This window comes from Rhinopithecus bieti, unplaced genomic scaffold (assembly GCF_001698545.2).
Source record: "Rhinopithecus bieti isolate Rb0 unplaced genomic scaffold, ASM169854v2 scaffold_947, whole genome shotgun sequence".
NCBI lineage: Eukaryota > Metazoa > Chordata > Mammalia > Primates > Cercopithecidae > Rhinopithecus > Rhinopithecus bieti.
In genome coordinates, this window is record NW_016803664.1 from 3,602,222 (window position 1) to 3,625,356 (window position 23,135).

At 35.0% G+C, this 23,135-nt stretch overlaps 1 protein-coding gene across 10 annotated transcripts in view; it reads left to right on the plus strand.

The window, feature by feature from the left end:
* The window catches only part of ZNF280D (zinc finger protein 280D), a 102,240-nt gene that overhangs the window by 46,560 nt on the left and 32,545 nt on the right, over positions 1 to 23,135 (plus strand). For all 10 annotated transcript variants that reach the window (XM_017847057.1, XM_017847062.1, XM_017847065.1 and 7 more), the window contains 6 exons: positions 3,399 to 3,556; positions 4,535 to 4,635; positions 5,391 to 5,537; positions 13,381 to 13,515; positions 15,337 to 15,644; positions 15,787 to 15,927. In XM_017847057.1, coding sequence (XP_017702546.1) covers positions 3,399 to 3,556; positions 4,535 to 4,635; positions 5,391 to 5,537; positions 13,381 to 13,515; positions 15,337 to 15,644; positions 15,787 to 15,927 — 990 coding nt within the window. The remainder of the gene's footprint in view (positions 1 to 3,398; positions 3,557 to 4,534; positions 4,636 to 5,390; positions 5,538 to 13,380; positions 13,516 to 15,336; positions 15,645 to 15,786; positions 15,928 to 23,135) is intronic.

A 23,135-nucleotide genomic window follows, 5' to 3' on the forward strand; every position in this document is an offset into this window, starting at 1 on the left:
TTTATTTCTATTGAAAATTGAAATGCTGCAAATAAAAATGTTACACTTTTATCTTGTGTTTTCTATGCCATTCTAGGTAAGCGATTTTAACACTTTTTACTGAGAATAGAGGCAGATTCTCTTGTTGAAAAGCTTCTGTTCTTTCTTGTGTTGTGGAGTTTGACTCTTGGATCCAGTTAGTTGTGTTTCTTTGACATAGCTGAAGAAAGGACAGTTTATTTTAACTTAAGAAAAAATGAACTTCTTTTTTCTGTTTTAGTAGTGCTCTTTGAATTTTTATTAAACATTTTTTATTTTCTGGTTGCCTTTTAATTTTATATTTCTTCACATTACAAGAAGGACCACTTTATGTTTGTTCAGGTTGAGCTCCTCCATACTAATCTTATGTAATGCTCAAATTTTTCAATTTATATTTACAATTTTTAGAACATTCATCTTGCAGGAAAAGTTATCTGTTTTGGAGATGTATCAGTTATAGGAAACATGTCTGTTTTGATTTTAAAATTTAACACCTTTAGAAATTAGAGATTTAATTCCCAGTGGAATATATAAATGCTTTAAATATTGGAAATTTGCACTTCTTAATCGTTCAGTTGTAATCTTTGAAACTATTCTGTATAAATTAGTAAGAAGAGAAAAGTAATAAGAAATTGAATGATATTATTTGTTGATTATGTAGCCTGATATTCAAAGTGAATAATTGTTAACAGTTAACATTAAATATCTGATATTTATATTAGATAAGGGTTTTTCTATCACTTTACTATAAAAATTTTCAAATATTAAGCAAAGTTTTGAAAATTTCACATTGGACCCTTGTACACTTAACCACCTTGATTCTACCAGTAACATTTTATTGTATTTGCTTTATTATGTATCTCTTCATCCTTCTTAGAACTATCTGATTTTTTTTGGTGCATTTCAAAGTGATCTGCAATATGTTTGTGCATGTGTGTGCAAGCATATACATATATGCATGCCTTTTGTGTTCTTGTTAACTGTCATCTGTAATTAGCATTTCAAAGCACCTGTAGTTACTTCTGAGTTCAGCATTTATTTGTTTTCCTGTGAGTCCTTGGGTCCAAAAAGAAGCATATATTAAAATCCTGAAATACACTGTGATATACACCTATAACAGTTATTAGTGGTTTCTTTATGATAGTGCTTTATAATTTTCAAAGTTTTTTCACTTATTTTATATGAGTTTTCTTATTTACCTCCTTTTATCAAGTTTTAAGGACCATCAATAGCTAATGGTTGCAGTAGTTTCACAAAAGGGAAAGTGTATTTTGAGATAAAACACTGAAACAGTGTTGCAGTAGAACTCTACCACCTATTTCTGATGTCATGCCAACATCAGGAAATCATGTTAGCAAATATGGTAAAATGCAGAGCAATGTGGTTCACTGACTTAATTTCTTGTACTGAAATATGAGGTTATAAGTTATTTCAGCAGTATTTTTTTGACCTTTCCTTTAAGATTAGCCCATTTAATATCAAACATGAAAATGAGGCTGGGCATGGTGGTTCATGCCTGTAATCCCAGCACTTTGGGACGCTGAGGCAGGACGATCGCTTTAGCAAAGGAGTTCGAGACCAGCCTGGGGAACACAGTGAAACCTCATCTCTACAAAAAATACAAAAGTTTGCTGTGCGTGGTGACACGCACCTGTAGTCCCAGCTACTTGGGGGGCACTGAGGTGGGAGGATCGCTTGAATCTGGGAGGTTGAGGCTGCAGTGAGCTGTAATTGTGCCTCTGCACTCCAGCCTGGGCAACAGCCCAGGACAGTCTCAAAAAGAAAATGAAAAATTCATTTTTTTGGTTATTGTTCATGAAGACTAGCTACATATGTCTAGATTTTCATAATATTTACAGATTTTGAGAAGATTATATCTGATAATATCCAGGAATTGAGTATTTTAAAAAATACCGATCTTTTATTAAATGTAACCTTAATGGTAAACACCTCATGAACAAAGAAGTTAAATGTGTTATATAATATTTTACTTTAACAGTAAACACTGGGAAGGCAACTTGATATTTATAGAGAATGATGAGAAATTGATAGGTCAACATTTCATTTCTATTCTCTGCCATGTCAACATATCGTGGTATGGTGTTTCTTTCCTATATTGAGTGTCAATAAAAATATTTAGATTTATCTTGTTCTGTGAACGTCCTTGCAAGAGGTCTTGCTGTTTCCCTCATTTCTGTTGGTTTGAGAAGTATGAGCTCCTGATGGGAACTCATATAATTGGGACAAAGCGAATTGGTTAAGGGAACATTTTATGTTACTAGACTTTAAACGCCAAAAGCTGTGAGCTGAAAGTTTAATGGCTCATTATCTTTACTCTATATGTAAACATTTAACCAATACCAGGATTTTCTGTAAGCATTTGTAGAGCTGTTTTTAAAACCAAAGGAGGAAAAGATATTTCAAGGTGTACCATAGCCCATTCTAAAGAGAAGTAGTGCTGTAAATTTGTGAAAAGGGGTATATATTATAACCTTCATGATGATTGGTATCCAAATTGATGACATTATCACTTAGTTTCAAGATAATTTCTTTTAGGGATTCAAAGTGAATAATTGTTAACAGTTAACCTAGTCTAAAATTATTGTTTTATTGAATAACTTTACTCTCAAATTCAGCAAAAAGCTTTAGTAAGCTCTTTTAAATATATTGCCATTTGTATTGCACCTTCTGCCATTGAAGGTCGTAGTTCTTGCTCGTAAGAAGCCTTTTAAGGAAGCTGAAGTAGCGGTATGTAAAACTGAAAAATGTATGTTGCCTACAAAGGGCACTGTCTGCAAGTTAAGATGAACAATCTGTGCTAACAGTAAACCAGTATCATTAAATAAAACAAAAGGTTCTTGTAATTGTAGGCATTAAAACTGCTATTACATGTATTTAGAAACCAAGATACAAGTAAAAATACCAGTAATTTGTCATTTAAGCAGCTGGAATCTGTTGCATATTTTCATCTTAAAAGATTTCCTCCTGACTCTGTAGCTGCCTTTGGTGATAGGGTTTCCTTTCTTTTAGTATTTTATTTTAAAATGTAAATAGGATTTCAAATATGGATCAGGAGTCTGCTCTTTTATCTAAAACAATTTTAAAATAATCTGAAATGATTAACAGTTATATCAAATTGGTGATCTTTCAGATTAATTACATGAATGAATTATTTTAAAGCAAAGATTAAAAGATGTTTACTTAGCCACTTAAAGAAAGTGATTATTTAAAAGTACATACTTTCCTAGACAACTTTAAGACTTTTGAGAGTTTGAGTAATAACATCTATATTTTTAAGATTTAGGTTCAGATTATTGTTTGTGAGATATCCTTTTTGTTTTTAAATCTCAAGTTTTGCACCTGTTGACAACCATTTATAGGTTTATGAACCACATGAAACACCATTTGGAACTTGAGAAGCAGAGCAGTGAGAGCTGGGAAAACCATACCACCTGCCAGCACTGCTACCGTCAGTTTCCCACACCATTTCAGTTGCAGTGCCACATTGAAAGTACACATACCCCCCATGAATTTTCTAGTAAGTTACCAAAACATTTAAATATTCCATATTATTGATTTCAATAATATAAATTGTGAGAAAACCTTAAGAAGTCTGTTGGAAAAATGAGAATAAGAAATAGACTTTGGAATTTGAGGGCAAAATTGAAAGCCCAAGTTTTAACTGTGATAAACTTTTAAATAAAATTAGTTACTAATATTAAAGTGCCTCTTACAAATGATTCAGTATGGTAATTGACTTGACATAACCTATGCATTATATGCTGGGGACTAAATTAGGAGCCTAGTATCATAGTTTTAAAATATGAAATAAGTGCTCTTCATTTAAACTTTAATAGGAAAGGGAACTACAGTTGTAGCTAAAAATCACAGGCCGGGTGCAGTGGCTCATGCCTGTAATCCCAGCACTCTGGGAGGCCAATGTGGGCAGATGACTTGAGGCCAGGAGTTCGAGACCAGCCTAGCCAACATGGCAAAAACCCCATCTCTACGAAAAATACAAAAATGAGCCAGGCATGGTGGTGCATGCCTGTAATCCCAGCTACTTGGGAAGCTGAGGCAGGAGAATCACATGAACCTGGAAAACGGAGGTTGCAGTGAGCTGAGATTGCGCCATTGCACTCCAGCCTGAGTGACAGAGCAAGACACTGTCTGCAAAAAAAAAAAAAGAAAATTACAGATGTTGGAGCAAGATAGCTTGGTTTTAAATCCCAGATCTGCCTCTTAATATAGCTACAAGATTTTAGCCAAGTTACTTAATATTTGACTAATGCAGATAATAGAAATACCTTCTTTATAGGGTTGTTAATAGGAGTTGAGTTAATGTAGGTGAGGTGATGTGAGTGCTTAGAACTATTCTTTGCACATAGTTAACAAGCTATTTAACTGTTCACAACTGTCCCTACTGCTACTGTTATTGTTGTTGGTATAGATGTATAAAATGAATTTTTATATTAGTATCTTAAATATTGTAATACTGTTTTTCTCCCACATTTAGCTATTTGTAAAATCTGTGAATTGTCATTTGAAACAGAACATGTTCTTTTGCAACATATGAAGGACAATCATAAACCTGGTGAAATGCCATATGTCTGCCAGGTACATATACATTTTATTGTTTTCTTACATGTTTGGTTTGTTTGTTGTTTCGGTTATAAAATTTAAGCCTATTAGACCAGCGGTCAGCAAACTTATGCATAACTTGGCATAACTTATGCATTGTATGAGGGGTAGGCAGCAAGCTGGGTTTGGTCCACAGGCTTTGGTTTGCTTATCTCTATACTGGACAAGGATGAGCCCTGTTGTATGTAGAAAAACAAACATATGGGCTTACTGTGCTATATAGGGAAGAATGGAGGCATACAAGGGAAATACAAAGTGCTGTTAGATACAAAGAACCCTGCCAAATGCTTTGGCAGAAGTATTTTTCCAAAGAAGAAGAATTTGAAGGAAGAAGAAAGCAAGGAAAAGATAAATTGCCATTGCCATAAACCTGGAGGCCATTAACAATCCAAAGGAGAATGCTGTTTCATGTAGCAGAAAAACATTTTATAGGTCAAGAGGTGCCAAAGCTTGAAACTTCAAGTCAAGACAGAAGGTGACAGATAAAAAGATCTGATAAAGAGAAGGAGATCTAGTTGTGTTTTGAGATGTATCCCTTAACTTTGAAAGCTACGTTTAATGTCTCAAAGATGGTCTTTTGGTGTTGCCTGAGTGAGATTCTGATGCAAAGGCATCAGAGCTAGATTAGTAGTATATAATGTTCTCCTGACAAATTATCCATCGTTGTTACTTTGTAATTGCATATCAGTTACAAATTTTCAAGTTAAACTAAGCCTTCTTTCTGTTTTTAGGTTTGCAATTATAGATCATCATCATTTTGTGATGTAGAAACTCATTTTAGAACATCCCATGAAAACACGAAGAACTTGCTATGCCCATTTTGCCTCAAAGTTATTAAAATTGCAACACCATATATGCATCATTATATGAAGCATCAGGTGAGATTTACCAGTTCTTATTTGTTTATGTTGTCTTAGTGAAAAAACTGATTATGACTTGGAGAATCTTTAGATTTGTTCTTTAAGAGAAGCAGAGTTGTTCCAAATGACACTGTTAATTTACACTTCATGTTGAATTGCTTGTGAAACTTCCACTTCTTTTCCTTCCTTCCTTTCTGGTGATGGTGTGGGTCATAAATTATGAAAATTCATAAAGATAGCTAGGAATAGGAAGCCTAGGATTGAGAGAAAATAGAAAAAGTGAGTGGAATATCCAAAAGATTGAATATTTCAGGGTCTAAAGGTAGATATGAGAATGATTTTGAAGGGAGTTATCAGGACAAGGGGAAAAATGAGTTTGAACTGAGGAAGAAAAGATTGAGGATTTATAATCTTATTTTTCCTTTTGCTCTTCCACTTGCTAACCTCTTATCATTATGAGAAGACATGTTGTCATTGACCTGGAGTTGTCTTTTATAGTTGTGTGACCATGGGAATAGTAATGACACTTATTGATCAATGTATGAACTCTGGCAGAGAACCATATTTAGATTACCACTTGTTCCCTGGATGGCTTCCACCAGTTTTGCTATATAATTTTGGAACTCAATATTAGTGCTTGTACCTGTCTCTTGAATTCTGATATTATGCTTATTGGCTCTTTTCCTGAAGCAATTAAACCATCTTTTATTTGGGCTAAAAATTTTGATGCAGCACTAGTCTTGTTCTTGAGTGCTTGAAAGAACAACAGTGCCTTTGCCAAAATTAGAAGCCAATGGATTTACTGAATCTGATCATGTAATCAAATTTTGCCAACTCACTAGAAAGCTCAATGCATTCTCTTATTCTTGATAAAATTGACATGCCAATTTATTCAGCATTGGTGCTCACTTTGCTGTCATTTTCAGTTGTTAGTTAATCATGAAATTGACTTGCTGTTTTTAGTTGGAGAAGATCATGAAAGTAGAAATTCCAGATCAATTTGGGATCATCTGTATTTGGATGCCACACATCCTTGAGAGTTTCTGGCAAGATCTTTTCTAGGGTTTCTCCAACAGTATTCCATCAGGTGTTAATAGATATTTTCCCCCAAATGGTCACTGGTCAATAAATTTATTAAATGCCTGGATTTCTAAAATCAAGCAGTTTTGTTTGTTTTTTAAAACAGGACTTCTCAAAGCTTTTAATATGCCAGTGGACATTGTAAATCTCCAAGAAAGGATATAGTATGTGTCATTCCCCAAACTTATTTGACCATTGACTTCTTTTTTTCGTAGTATCTATTAATATTTTTTGATGAACAGAGTTTGGGAAACACTATTCTTGATACCCTGTATTTCATCTTTGGACTTTAATTTTGAAAGGGAGAATGAAGTATAAAACAGTAGCTCTAGTTCATAGTGGGGCTTTTAAACATGATATTTCCCAGGTGCTTTGCCAAACTATAGAGTGAAATAGAGATGTGGGAAGAATAATAACTATGGTAGAGATTTGAGGACCCACTATGTGGGCTGTGGGATTTATAAGCAAGTTGTCATGCCCTGAGTTGTATGTTTTAACTTGCCACGGCTGCCAATTTTCTTTTTTGTTTGGAGTGCCTGGGAGGTAGATAGCCAGCAGTAAAGAGGGGGTAGTCTATTAATAAGAACGGTCATTGGGCACCCTTGAAGGTATTTACAATTTGTGTAATTATTTACAAGACTGGAAAACCATAGCTGAGTGGGATTATAAACTTGTAGTTGAGATGACATTATTACGAAAGTATTAGACGATCAGAGTAGTTGACTCCATGCCTCATTTTATTGTCTTTGAAGAACTCAGTTGTAACTTTTTTTAAAAGATTATCTTACTACATCTTTAGTGATTTTAGAGTTAATAACCCAGTTTGTTTGACTTTTAAGAAATATTGATAGCAATTCCAGATGTGTTAAATACTCTCATTAGAGCTTTAATAAAACAAGCAGTTAACATACACTAGTTACTTACCTTATGGCAGCAGCTGGTACTTCACATGCATTTTCTTGTTTAATCCTCTCAACCACTAGATGTATATTATTATTTCAGTTTTATAGGTGAGGAGACAGAGGTTTAGAGAAAGTCACTTGCGTAATGTCACATTGTCTAATAAAGCCAGAGTCAAAATTTGACTTCAGCATCCAAGCTTTTACTGCTCTACCAGAGTTGGATTTCACATTGGCATTAGGTCTAAAGGTAGGAATTACATATGGTAAGACATGAGGTCAGGAGATCGAGACCATCCTGGCTAACACAGTGAAACCCCGTCTCTACTAAAAAATACAAAAAAGTAGCCGGGCGTGGTGGCGGGCGCCTATAGTCCCAGCTACTTGGGAGGCTGAGGCAGGAGAATGTCGTAAACCTGGGAGGCGGAGCTTGCAGTGAGCTGAGATCCGGCCTCTGCACTCCAGCCTGGGCGACAGAGCGAGACTCCGTCTCAAAAAAAAAAAAACAAAAAAAGAATTACCTATAAATCTCTCAAGTCTCCCAAACAATATAGTGTACTTATAAAAGAATTTAATACAGATATTTATTTCTTAATGCTTGGAATAGATCACTGTTTCTTTTGTTGAACGTAGTGTTATAAAAAAAGTACTCTATCTTCATCACCCTTAGTGCATTGAAATGCATGCATGCATAAAAGAGTTGTAAAGACATGAGTCCAACTGAGGGACTAGTAGATTAATGTATTCTACCTCAGGACTCTGGACAAATATTTACTGAATGAAAAGGCAGATATTTTGAACTAAATTGTACATGTTACTCATGCATTTTCTCTGTTAGTCTCTTTCTTTCTGCCTCACTATTCATTTAAGAAATATTTACTGAGTGCCTTCATATGTGCCAGAGGCTGCTTAAGGTATCATATAGCAGTGAACAAAAGCAAGTTTGTGCCCTCTGGAATTTACATTATAGTAGAGAAAGATAATGCATTTGTGTATGTGTGTGTTAGAATGTATATGCTGGCAATAAGTACTGTGGGAGGAAAATGTGGAAGATGAAGAGTGCTAAAGATTGGGGAGGTGGTAGTAGTAGAGGAGTGGCCAAAAAAGGGTGTTGTATAAACGCTGTTCAAACATGGCCCTCTCTGAAGGATATAAAGGAGTAAGCCATCTGAATTACCTGGGAAAGGTAACATTATATAGGGTTGAAGTGAGTATATACCTAGGATGCTCAAAGAATAGCAAGGAGGCCAGTGTGGCTGGAGTAGAGTAAATTAATAGGAGGAAGAATAATAGGAGATGAGGTTATAGCAATAGAATACAGGCCAATTCATGTGGAGCTTTGTAAGCCACAGCCAAGACTTTGGAAAGCCACTAGACATTTTTAAGCATGTAAAAGATGTGCCATGTTTTTATTACTGGCAGCTATGGAGAGAAAAGTCCGTAAGGAAGAAAGGATATTAGGGGGAGAAGACAGAAAGTTTTTACAGCAGTCCAGGTAAGTGGCTTGGGCCAGTATGGTAGCAATGGTTGAATGAGGTAATGAGAAGTGGAAAGATTATGAATGGTTTTGAAGGTAGAGCTGACAGGTTTTACTAATGTGTTTGACAATGGATGTAAGAGAAAGAGATTAAATTTTTTGTCTTGAGCAGTTGCAAGAATGGAGTTTTAATATACTGAGATATGGGGAAGACTGAATAAGGAACAGATTTTTTTGGAGGAAGGGGACAGGGATATAGGAAGGAAATCTTGAGTTCAATTTGGTTCAGGTTGATTTGGGAAGCATATTAGACATCAAGCAGTAATGTTAAGTAGGCAGTTGGATAGATGGTATTTAAAAACCATGAAACTGGATGATGTAACCTATTGAGTGGTTATAGATAAGAGAAAAGATTTCTGGGAACGCAACTCTAGTGAACTTTTTACCTGCTCTATTGTTTTGCTGTTTCTTGGTCTTTCTCTTCTTCCTAGAGCACATATAAGCGAATTTGTTTAAATTGCGTGTACCTATAATGTAATCCGGTGTATCACACTTGTCAAATAGTCTTAAGAGCCCAGGAGGTCGAGGCTGTAGTGAGCCAAGACTGCACCACTGCATTCCAGCCTGGCTGACAGAGTGAAACCTTGTGTTAAAAAAAAAAAAAAGTCTTAAGATGCAGCTGTTAGTAGAATTGTAACACATATTTATATATTGCTTTGAATTTTATGAAGAACTTTCATTTATGAAGTGCTTGCTGTATGCCAGTAACTGTGCTATTTCCCTATATATTACTTCATTTGATTTTTATAAATAATTGGTTGTGCAAAACAAAAAACAAAAAACAAAAAAAAACCACACACACAAAACTTCAGGCCAATATCCCTGATGAACCTTGATGCAAAAATCTTCACCAAAATACTGGCAAACTGAATCCAGCAGCACATGAAAAAGTTTATCCACCATGATCAAGTAGGTTTTATCCCTAGGATGGAAGGTTGGTTCAACATATGCAAATCAATAAATGTGACTCGTCACAAACAGAACTAAAGACAAAAACCGCATGACTATCTCAATAGATGCAGAAAAGGCTTTCGATAAAATTCAGTATCTCTTCATGTTAAAAACTCTCAATAAACTAGGTATTGAAGGAACATACCTCAAAACAATAAAAGCCATATGTAACAAATTCACAGCCAATAGCATACTGAATGGGCAAAAGCTGGAAGCATTCCCCTTGAAAACCAGCACAAGACAAGGATGCCCCCTCTCTCACCACTCCTATTCAACATAGTATTGGAAGTTCTGACCAGGGCAGTCAGGCAAGAGAGAAATAATGCATATTCAAATAGGAAGAGAGGAAGTCAAACTATCTTTGTTTGCTGATGACATGATTCTATATCTGGAAAACCCCATCATCTCAGCCCAAAAGCTTCTTAAGCTGATAAGCAACTTCAGCAAAGTCCCAAGATACAAAATCAATGTGCAAAAATCACTAGCGCTTCTATATACCAATAACAGGCAAGCCAAGAGCCAAATCATGAATGAACTCCCATTCACAATTGCCAGAAAAAGAATGAAATACCTAGGAATACAGTTAACAAGGAAAGGGAATGATCCCTGCCATGACAATTATCATACAAATCACTGCTCAAAGAAATCAGAGATGACACAAACAAATGGAAAAACATTCCATGCTCATGGATAGGAAGAATCAATATCATGAAAATGGCCATACTGCCCAAAGTAATTTATAGATTCAGTGCTATTCCCATTAAACTACCATGGATATGCTTCACAGAACTAGGAAAAACCATTTCAAAATTCATACGGAACCAAGAATAGCCCGAATAGCCAAGGCAATCCTAAGCAAAAAGAACAAAGCTGGAGGCATCACACTACCTGATTTCAAGCTATACTACAGGGCTATAGTAACCAAAACAGCTTGGTACTGATACAATAACAGACCCATAGAACAGTGGAATAGAATAGTGAACCCAGAAATGAAACCACACACCTGCAACCATCTGATCTTCAACAAACCTGACAAACACAAGCAATGATTCCCTATTCAATAAATGGTCCTTGGAAAACTGGCTGGCCATAGGCAGAATATTGAAATTGGACCCCTTCCTTACATCATATGCCAAAATTAACCCAAGATGGATTAAAGACTTAAATGTAAAACCTAAAACTCTAAAAACCCTAGAAGAAACCTAGGCAATACCATTCAGGACATAGACATGGGCAAAGCAATTGCAACAAAAGCCAAAAGCAATTGCAACAAAAGCAAAAACTGACAAATGGGATCTAATTAAAGAGCTTGTGCACAGCAAAAGTAAGTAGACAACTTACAGAATGGGAGAACATTTTTGCAAACTATGCATCTGACAAAGGTCTAATATCTAGCATCTATAAGGAACTTAAACAGATTTACAAGAAACCAACCCCATTAGAAAGTGGGCAAAGGATATGAACAGACACTCTCAAAAGAAGACATACATGTGGTCAACAATGATATGAAAAGAAAACTCAACATCACTGATCATTAGAGGAATGCAAATCAAAACCACAGTGAGATACCATCTCACACCTGTCAGAATGGCTATCGTTAAAAGATCAAAACATAATAGATGCTGGCAAGGTTGTGGAGAAAAGGAGTGCTTTTATACTGTTGCTGGGAGTGTAAATTAACCATTGTGGAAGACAGTGTGGTGATTCCTTGAAGACCTAGAGACAGAAATACCATTCCACCCAGCAATCCCATTGCTGCACATATACCCAAAAGAATGTAAATCGTTCTGTTAAGACACATGCACACATATGTTCTTTTTAGCACTATTCACAATAGCAATGACATGCAATCAATCTATATGCCCATCAATGGTGGACTGGATGAAAAAATGTGGTACATATACACCATGGACTACTGTGCAGCCATAAAAAGGAATGAGATCATGTCCTTTGCAGGGACATGGATGGAGCTGGAGGCCATTATCCTTAGCAAACTAATGCAGGAACAGAAAAACAAATACCACGTTTTCTCATTTATAAGTGGGAGCTAAATGATGAGAACACAAGACACGTAGAGGGGAACAACACATACTTTGGCCTACCAGAGGGCAGAGGGTGGGAGGAGAGAGAGAATCAGGAAAAATAACGAATGAATACCTGGATGGTGAAATAATCTATACAAAAAGCCTCCAGGTTACACGTTTACCTGTGTATCAAACCTGTGTAACAAACCTGTACATCCTGCACATGTTCCCTGAGTTTAAAAGTTAAATAAATAAATAAATAAACAAACAATTAGTTGTATTTAATGGACATGGTGATGTATCTGGCAGAGATACAGCTTTAGAGAAGGCATTACTTTATAATTATATGTTGTATAATTATGTGTGTGTGTATATATGTGTGTATATATGTAAAACTACATATAACTACAAAGGAGTGGTTTCTCTATATCCTATATATATATATATAATATATATATAATATATAAAATGTATTAATGAGGGTAAAAGTTGCAGTTGATAATCTGTAATAGAAGGAACACTGGATCAGGGGTCTGGTAATGTCACTAACTAGCTATGGGGAAATGCCTTAGAATTTTTTCGGGTCCCATTTCCCATCTGTAGAATAATGACAGGACTGGGTTTGAGGAGGGATTCAGTCAAGGGGTTCTCAATCAGTAAGTTCAGTTGTTCTGTTTTATGCCTCTTCATCCACATTGTCTAATGTAGTAGCTACTAGCCACATACAGCTTTTTAGATTTAAATTAATTAAAATTAAATAGTATTAAAAATGTACTTCCTTAGTCACAGTAGCTACATTTCAGGTGCTCAATAACCACATGTGGCTAGTGGCTACTGTGTTTGACAGTACAGCTCTAGAATATTTCTTTATCATAGGAGATATTATTGGATAGCATTGGTTTATATAACCATTTCTATAAACTTCTTTGAAATGTCTGGTTAGATTTATTTGGTTTTAGAGAGTTTAATTTATTTTACCAACTTGTCAACCAACTAGAAATAGCAAAACTAGAAATAATTTACTTTTCTAGGATAAAACGTAGTACATCTCATTTTCACAGTATCATGTGTTTACTTCAAGTTTATAATTGAGATTTCTCACCACACTTAATAGAAGTTTTATTAGAACCTGTTGATAGAACTTTCATGTAGAGTTCCTACATAGTAGGAAACACTTTTGGAACCCAAATACTAATGTAATAACTTTTAAAAAATGAGGCATTTTGATATTATTTATGATAGGAGATGTTAAACTGCAAGTTTTTACATTATTTAGGTATCATTAAAATTAAGCCAGATCAGTTTCAGGACACAGGATTTGTAGTTGTTGAAATTATTTTCCCCCTTTTTCTGTTTTCTTTTCTAAACAGAAAAAAGGAATACATCGTTGTACAAAATGCAGACTGCAGTTTTTGACATGCAAGGAGAAAATGGATCATAAGACTCAACACCATCGAACATTTATAAAACCTAAACAACTGGAAGGATTGCCTCCTGGAACAAAAGTGAGTTAAAATATATTGTATTTTAACATTTTGTATGATAATGGAAATTAACTCTTGCCCATCTTTATCTATTGAATATATTTTAAATGACTTCAGATTTTGCTCAGACTTTAATTTTAGGGTTTAATTTTATGCGTAGAAGGAAAAACTTCTAACCATTGTTTTCAGTTCAGTGATAGCTGTTGGGTTAGAGTAGTAGTCCTTTCTAAAAAGTACAACTCAATTAACTTTTCTTGGGTCAGTGGGTTGTTTCAATATTTTATAGGCTTTTTTTGAGCTTTCAGTTGAAAGTGTATATGTTGACTTTAGTTGCTAAACTGTAAGATGCTTGAGATCAGGAATCATGTTTTATTTATCTTTGTGTCCCCAGCATCTGGTATAGTGCCTAGAGTGCCATAGGTTCTCAGATGTTTGTTGTAGTTGTTATTACTGAGTTTACTCTGAGAAGCAAGTTCTGCTGGATAGCATTGTGTTTTAAGTGAGCAAACACATGTCTGACTGCATACTGATGATTGTAATTTACTTTTCCCTTTTTGCCTTATATACATCTGTTTTCTCTGACTTCTTTATATACAGTCAGCTCTTGAATATTTGCTCCAGTGGAGGGAAACAGAGGCATGGATAATCCAAAGTGAATAATCCCCAAAACATTTATTTTTGGCTTTGGGTACTTACCTTTGAATGTGGGTATGTCTGTTATTTGAATTAACTAAAACAATATAAAGCCATGCTCTGAAGACATGATAGCAAGAGAAGCTATCCAGCATCCTTCCCTGCAATCCATTCATTCCATGTTGGGACTAGACATGCAGAACACTAATGTAAGCAGTGCAGTCCTCTCTCATTTTTTCCCTTAATAATAATAATAATATTAATGATAATGATACTAAATGTTTTTATAGCACCTTAGAATTAGACTTTCAGTGTACTTTTTCATACATTTTATTGTCTAATTCATACCATAATCCACTGAGGTTCATAAGGCAGGTATTACCCCATGTTATAGATGTGAAGAAGCATAGAGAGGGTAAGTTCCTTGTTCAAGGTCACATGGCTAGGAAGGCCTTTTGATTCCTGGTCCAGTGCTATTATATGTTACCCAAGCACATGTATGTCATAGGACTTCCTTATTGACTGTTCCTCAAATACAGGAGGGTATAGTCAAATGATTAACCAGAATGTTGGTAGGCACTGTGTTTTTCATTGTCAACCAACAGATAAAATTAAACATTTTCTCATTCTGAATACTAAATGATGAACTTTGTATTAGTTTACTTTAAGAAAATTCTAAATATTATTTAGCCCTCTACGCAGTATAATAAATTGATATAACTCCTCCTGTAACATTTATAAGCATAAATCTTGGGCACTGAGCCCCTGGAAAGAGGAGATCACATTTACTGTAGATCTGTTTCTTTTATAGTTGTTAAAGGGTAATTTAGGCCTTTCTAGAATTATTTTTCAGGCTTGAGATTTAAATTTTGAGCTCTATGTGAATTTCTTAAAGTTAAGTCAGGGCATAAAAATAGCTATGGAATGTGCTCTTTGTATATTCATATAATTTGTATTAACTCCTAATTATTCACTGATAACTGTGTTAACATATAACTGATAGCAATACAAAATGTAATATTACAACTTAATATCAAGTTTAATATCATTTAATGGTTTGAACATCTAGAATAAATGGGAGACTTACCTGATTATAGTTTATATGTGCTTTTTTCAAAATTCTTGATTTTAACTATTTTGGTACCGTGATATTTTAATATTAATGTAATGATTAATCTTTTAAAGCAAATCTTCTCGTTATTTTTGTAGGTTACTATTCGAGCTTCAGTTGGACCTCTGCAATCAGGAGCTTCACCTACACCTTCCATTAGTGCAAGTGCTTCTACCCTTCAGCTCTCACCTCCAAGGACTAAAAATATAACTGCTAAAAATCCTGCAAAATTTAATACAAGTAAACCTAATACAATCAAATCCAACGCAAGTAAACCTAATACAAGTAAGCCTAATGGAAGTAAATCTAAATACAAACCAAAAATCTCTAATATGCAAAAGAAACAAAGCACATTGGCTAGTAGCAATAAAAAAAGTAAAGTCAATACAGCATTGAGGAATTTAAGGTAATCTTTTATTCCTGATATACAATATAATTTAAACTTAAGTATAAAAACTTGTACTTTAGTTAACAGAACATTAATAAGGCTCTTCCTTATTATTTTTGTTTTAAAATATATTTTTATCATTTTTTTATGTCTCCCTAAGGTATCGTCGGGGCATTCACAAGTGCATTGAGTGTTGTTCCGAAATAAAAGATTTTGCAAACCACTTTCCTACGTACGTCCACTGTAGTTTTTGCAGATACAACACTAGCTGTAGCAAAGCCTATGTAAATCATATGATGAGGTAAGATGAATTAAATGTGTAAATTACCAATGAAAATTATAGTTCAGCAAGTTTCTGTTTTGAAAACACAGTTATCCTGTTAGAAGCCAAGGAGCCTATTAGAAGCTCCTCTTCAAGGAGCTGAAAGGATCTAACAATAAGGAACTTTTAGGATATTGCCTGGTCCTATTTCTCAGCATAGTAACTAGAAATTATGGTACTAAAATTGTAAGAAAAATTAAGATAATGAAATTGGAATAGGTTTGTTAGAGAAATAGTTTTTCTTTTTCACTTTTTTGAGATGGAGTCTCGCTCTGTTGCCCAGGCTGGAATGCGGTGGCATCATCTCAGCTCACTGAAACCTCCGCCTCCTGGGTTCAAGCAATTCTCCTGTCTCAGCCTCCTGAGCAGCTGGGACAACAGGTGTGTGCCACCATGCCTGGCTAATTTTTGGATTTTTAGTAGAGACAGGGTTTCACCATGTTGGCTAGGCTGGTCTCAAGCTCCTGACCTCAAGTAATCTGCCCGCCTTGGCCTCCCAAAGTGCTGGGATTGCAGGCATGAGCCATTGCACCCGGCTGGGAAATAGTTTTTCCATGGAAGTTTTTATTGCCCTATTGGTGTTTATTTTCCAACAGAATTTTAAATTTTTAAATATATTTACTAGATGAATATTTGTAAAATCATGAGCATCATCCTCTTTAAAGCAGTCACTTTGAGAGACTTTAAGATTTTCAGTGGAGTCTGTTTCTCTTTCTGTATTCCAACTGTCTTTTTATCCGTCTGTCAGGCCATCTATACTTGCATCCATTCAGTGAAAATGAGGCACCGTTCCAGTCATGATGCCACTTTTGGAATTCTTTTTCATTAATTCATTCAACTTAGATTATTTGAGTACTTACCATTTACACTATGTTAGGAAAAGCCTTCGGAGTCTGCATTACTTTCATTTAGATCTCACTGGGGGAATACTTTATTCCTTCAGAATGGGTTTGTATTTTTTTTTAAGTAGGCAAAAATTGTTTCGATATAAATCTGAGAGTTTGCTTATTCAAAGTAAGTTTGTTCAATTTTTTTTTTCTTTTTTTTCTTTTTTTCTTTTTTTTTTTTTGAGACGGAGTCTCGCTCTGTCGCCCGGGCTGGAGTGCAGTGGCTGGATCTCAGCTCACCCGGCTAGCTTTTTGTATTTTTTTTTTTTTAGTAGAGACGGGGTTTCACCGTGTTAGCCAGGATGGTCTCGGGACTCCTGACCTCGTGATCCGCCCGTCTCGGCCTCCCAAAGTGCTGGGATTACAGGCTTGAGCCACCGCGCCTGGCCTCAATTTTTCTTTAAAATCAGGATCAATGTATTGCAAGTGACTTTCTTGCAGATTACACATGACTTCTCTGTTACTTGCTGGTCATTATCAACTACTGCTTTCGAGGATTCTCCTACCGTTCTTGGTGGCTTCCGCACTTCTCTCAGTTTTTCCACATCTTGATGATTGGCCTGACCTCATGGTATCTTGCTGCTTTAGTGCCAGAATTTCACATCAACTTTTAAGTTCATATACTGTCTTTTTTTTTTTTCTTGAAACTACAGTACCATTTAGATCTCTTCCTATAAACTGTGCGTTCCTTTTGGATTTCCATTACCCCATGATGTTCAGGGCTTTGACTCCTTTTTGCAGCCTAGTAGCACCCATCTAATTTTGTGTCAACCTCACTGTCAGGACCATCTGTTCTGATTGCGGCTTTTTGTCCTAGAATCTTTTACATTTTTAGTCCTGCTCACTTGGCATAAAGGCCAAGGTAAGATTTGAACCTCTTCCCTTTTGAACTTTCTCTGTGCTCACTTCTAGACTATCAAACGGTCCTTGATTTAATCAACTCTGATTTCAAAAACTTTAATTCTGATTAGGTCTTATTTTTTCTTTTAAAAGACCTCTTTATTTTTACCTTCAACATTTGTTTAATCCTTCTTCAGTACCCTAAAGATTTTATTTTAGTTTTTCAGTTGTTAACCTGGCCTATTAATTAGTCAGTTGTAGGTCATCCTTTTTATTTTTCCTAAAATTAACTCTTTCAACCCCACATATTTGTCCTGTTACCTTCAATCAGATATTAATCTTAAAAATCTAACATGTCCCACTTCCCCATTAACTGTCCTTTCTCCCCCAGTTCACCGACCATATTCAGTTAAATTGGATCTTCATCTCTTTTTCTCTATATGGGTCCTTCTGTTTACAAACATTTTCAGGTATTTAAAAAATTTTTTGGAAGAGGACAATTTGTCCCAACTGCTTATTTTCCTCATTTCTTGTCTTCCTTTTACTATTAACACTTGTAAAAAGTATTTGCTACCAACTTTATTGTGATTCATTTACCCTGTGAGTATTGCCCCCACCTACCAGCTAACATTCCCCTTTTAAAGATTATCTGTTATGAACATATCACCATATTTACTCACTGTTTTACATTCTTACTCCTCTGTGACTTCTTTAGAGTATTTGACATTGGTGTCACTCACTTTTTAAAACTTAATTTGTTTAATTTTCCTGACAGCCATGTGAAATTAATTAATTTAAAAATTTTTATAGAGACTAGCTCATACTTGTGGAGTACACATGATATTTTGTTACAAGCATACAATATGTAATAAACCCAGAATAACCATCACTTCCAATATTTATTATTTCTTCATTTCTTCTTTTTATTTTTTTTTGAGATGGGGTCTCACTCTGTCACCCCAGAGTGCTAGGTGGTGCAGTCAAAGCTCACTGCACCCTCAAACTCCTGGGCTCAAGTGATCCTCCTGCGTTACCCTCCTGAGTAGCTATATAGGTGTGTGCCACCATGCCCATCATTTCTTTGTGATGGGAACATTCACAATATACTCTTCTAATTATTTTGCAGTGTACAAGAAATTTTTGTTCATTGTCATCACACACAGCTGTTAGTGTCATATGGAACTAAAAGCTTCCTTTGCCACTCTTAGGGTTTGGTAGGTCTTTTTATCTTTTTCTCAACTTTAGTGGTACCCTTGCTTCCGTCATTGCATTAGGTGCATCCCACTGAATGGCAGACTCTTCTCTGCATTGTTGATTCTTGTTAGAACCTTGAGGTTTATATATACAGAAGCCTAATTTTCTCCAAAGCATGAGAACCTTTAATTCCTATCCCGTACTAACTCTGTAGCCTCTCAATTGGTCTTTTTCCCTCTGGTCTCATACCTGCCCCAATCCATCCCTGTAAGTTGGTTAATCTTCACCAGAGTATAGTTTCTTCCATATTAATTTTCTTTCTTTTTCCTTTTTTTTTTTTTCGAGAAAGGGTCTCATTCCAACCCGGGCTGGAGTGCAGTGGCTCCATCACAGTTCACTGCAGCCTCAACCTTCTGGGCTCAGGTGATCCTCCTACCTCAGCATCTCAAGTAGCTGGGACTTACAGGCATGCACTACCATGCCCAGATAATTTTTTTGTTTTTTTTGGTAGAGATGGGATTCCCCACCCCTCTTCCGCCGCTGCGCCAGGCCGCATGTTTGTTTTCTACAGTGACTTTTCTGTATTCCTTGTTAGTTCCCAGAATGCCCTGTTCTTTCCTCTCAGTTTACCTTCTTTTTTCAAGTGTCTGATCAAGACAACCATTACTTTCTTTGAATAATTGTATACTATTCATCTATTTTGCCTTTTTCTTTTTTTAAGAGACAGAGTCTTGCTCTGTCATCTCTTACCCAGGTGATCCACCTGCCTCGGCCTCCCAAAGTTTTGAATTACAGGCGTGAGCCACTGTGCCTGGCCCTATTTTGCCTTTTATTGTATTTATTTGTGTTTGCATTATCTTCTTGAAAAGAAGGGGATCTTTGTATTATATCACCTAGCACATTACAAACTGCAGATGATAGTCATCATTTGTTTTAATTATAAAAGGTCCTAAATAAAATCTCAAAAGAAGGTGTTCAAAAATCTTGAAGCAGTTGAAGTATTGTTGGAGTAAGATCCTTTCAAAGAAAAGCATCATTAAATGTGTCATTTTTAATTTTTTTAAGCAGCATTTTTTAGGTTCAGTTGTTTAAATTATTGTACCTTATTTGCTTATAGCTTTTAGGTAGTAATAGAAATTATCTGAAAAAATACACAGAAATTACTCTATAATACTGCTATTATTCCTCAAAATGATGTATAAGAAGCATTTTTTTTACATAAAAGAGAATTAAGTTAACATACATAAGTAGTATCTCTTTTTTGTAGCAGAGTTTTATTTCAACCAGGTTCGTGTATTTCATTATGTACCTACTAGGAAGGTATTTGATAAAATTTGCTAAGAAGTATGGCAAGCTGGGGGTGAAGAATCAAACAAGTCTGGATTTGAATCCAAGCTTCACTGTGTATGTGTGGAACTTCGAACAAGTTACTTAATCTGACTCTCAGATTGCGTTTCTTGAAAAGAAAGTTACTGTGATTATTAGAAAAACTGTATTAAAGTGCTTAATAACAATTTGCACTTAGGAGATGTTCAAGTAATGACAGCTATTAATTTCTAAGTTGTCATTATTAGGATTGGGGGAGTCCTTGATTGTAATTTTCACAATTTAGAAGGGGAAATAAATTTACCTAGCTTAATGTGATAAACGACTATGAAAGTACAGAGGAGGTAAAGATGAAATCTTTAAACAAGAAGTAAGGGAAGATTTTCTGTAAATTTCACTTAGGCTTTGAGGGATGATTTTTTAAATTTCCAAGGAAAAGAAAGCTGGTATAAAATCTGTTTCTTATGCAGTAGGTAAGACAGAGTACTGAATTTTAAAAAGATCTACTTCATTATAAATTTTACATAAATGTATTGACACTAAATGATAATGGTAGGACTAGTTAGACTATTATGATAACATCATAACTGGTCTTCTGCCTACAGTTTTCCCTCTTTTTTCCAGTTCCTCCTTTCTTTTACTGTAGGCAAATCTGGGCAGGTCATTCTTTGGCCTAAAGTCCTTTCCTAACATTGGTAGAATGAAGTTCAGATTTTCTGGAAAATATAATACCTTTCCATATCAAATTTCTAACTACTTTTCAACTCCTTCAACTCCTTTTATTCTCTTGAAAATTCTTCTGTATCTTCAGTTACTCTTTGCTTTGCTGGGAAGTGAAGCAGTAAGAACCTTCTAACTGCAGTGAACTCCTAATTGTTAGCTGGCTTCTACCTCATTTGTCTGCAGCTTTCCTTCATGCAACCACAAACTCTGTATGTGTCACCATTGATTTTTATCTTGTGTTAATTATTTATGAATATGTATTCATTGATTTAGCAAATATTTATTGGGCATTCATTCTCTGCTGGCCCCTCTCTCCCTCAAACACTCTCTGCAACCAACCATAAGCTCTAGGGCAGGCTGCTTGCCTTTGTTATTGTATCATCAGTCTCTAGTCCAGTGTCTTAAAATTGTTAAAGAAATTGTTCCTTTTATGTTTCTTAGAAAGTAAAGTTTTTATTTATATGTAATCAAGATTATGAAGAAAATACAGTTAAAGGAGGTTTTTGACCTCAGTTTTCTTGAGGTATAATTTATACACAATACAATTCAACTATTTTAGAGAATTGCTTAATGAATTTTGATAATTATATACTGTCAGCTAACCAGGTAAGGGATTTTAAATATTAGGTTTTAACATTATATTTTACTATATTGTAATAAAAAACGTTTCTTAGATTTATTTCTGTATTGCTGTTACTTTTATGGAGAGCTAATAGGAAGAAGAGTAGTATTTTTTTTTCTTTTTATTTGTGAGCTATGAATTCACTTTTCCCTTCCTATGATACACAAAACTGTAAGTATAGAAATAAATACAGATACATCAAATAGATGGCAGAAATCCCTTTTTATAGATGAGAAACTCTAAAACAGAATTCAGGAACTAAAGATTTATAATTATCAACATTATGATCTGGTATAAGTTGTAGACAGATGTAGAGGCTATCAAAAGACCTTATACTGTAATATTTTCTCTCCTCTTACATTTAATAGATAAATAAACCAAAAACAGTCTGCTTGTTGGAAGAGAAAGAATAAAGAGCTTTTAAATCTCATTTAAAAATAACTTATTTTGGTTCACGTGTTTTAGTAATCAAACAAAATCTTAGACTTATTTCTCTGAGGAAATATAGTTGTGTATACAAGTTTTTGCATATAATTTCGGAGCTTCCCAACTTCCCAATGTACTCTTCTAACAAAACTTTGTTTTTGTGATACCATCTTAAATTTGTAAACTCTAATAGTAATTACTCCTAGGTTAAAGAAATGACTATTAGAAATCTGAGGATATTTTCTGGGGATTACAGCTAGTGACACATACAGTCTGTGATTGCATGAAGGAAAGCTGCAGATAGATGGGTAGGAAAAAAAAATATATATATATGTGTGTATTTTCAGCTACATCCATGTCCCTACAAAGAACACTAACTCATTCTGTTTTATGGTTGCATAGCATTCCATGGTGTATATGTGCCACATTTTCTTAATCCAGTCTGTCATTGATGGACATTTGGGTTGGTTCCAAGTCTTTGTTATTGTGAATAGTGCTGCAATAAACATACGTGTGCATGTGTCTTTATAGCACCATGATTTATAATCCTTTGGGTATATACCCAGTAATGGGATGGCTGGGTCAAATAGTATTTCTAGTTCTAGATCCTTAAGGAATCGCCACACTGGGAAGACTACATTTTGAAATACAGTAGTCCCCCTTATCCGCTGGGGTATATATTCCAAGACCCCCAGTGAATGCCTGAAACTGTGGATAGTATTAAGCTCTATGTGTACTGTACTTTTTTTCCTATGCATACATACATATAATAAAGGCTTCTTTATAAATTACACACAGTAACATAATTAGCAACAATAATATAATAATTATAGTAACAATATACTGTAATAAAAGTTATATGAATGTAGTCTGTCTCTCTTAAAATATCTTACTGTGCTGTACGTGGGTAACAGAAGCCACGGAAAGTGAAACATGGGTAATGGCAATGAGGAGGGACAGCTGTAAGCTGTGAGGTGATGTTTGTGCTGTTGGTCTAATACTGGCTTTCTAGTACAGGAAACTTTCCTTACTGGAATTAAAAGGGTATATAGAAGCTATTATCATGGACTACAAAATTTGGTTAGTTTTCTTTTCTGTGCTGAGAGGAAACATTATTTTAACTCATGAGTTCCTCTTTTTTTTTTTATTTTAAAAAAATAACCCTGTAC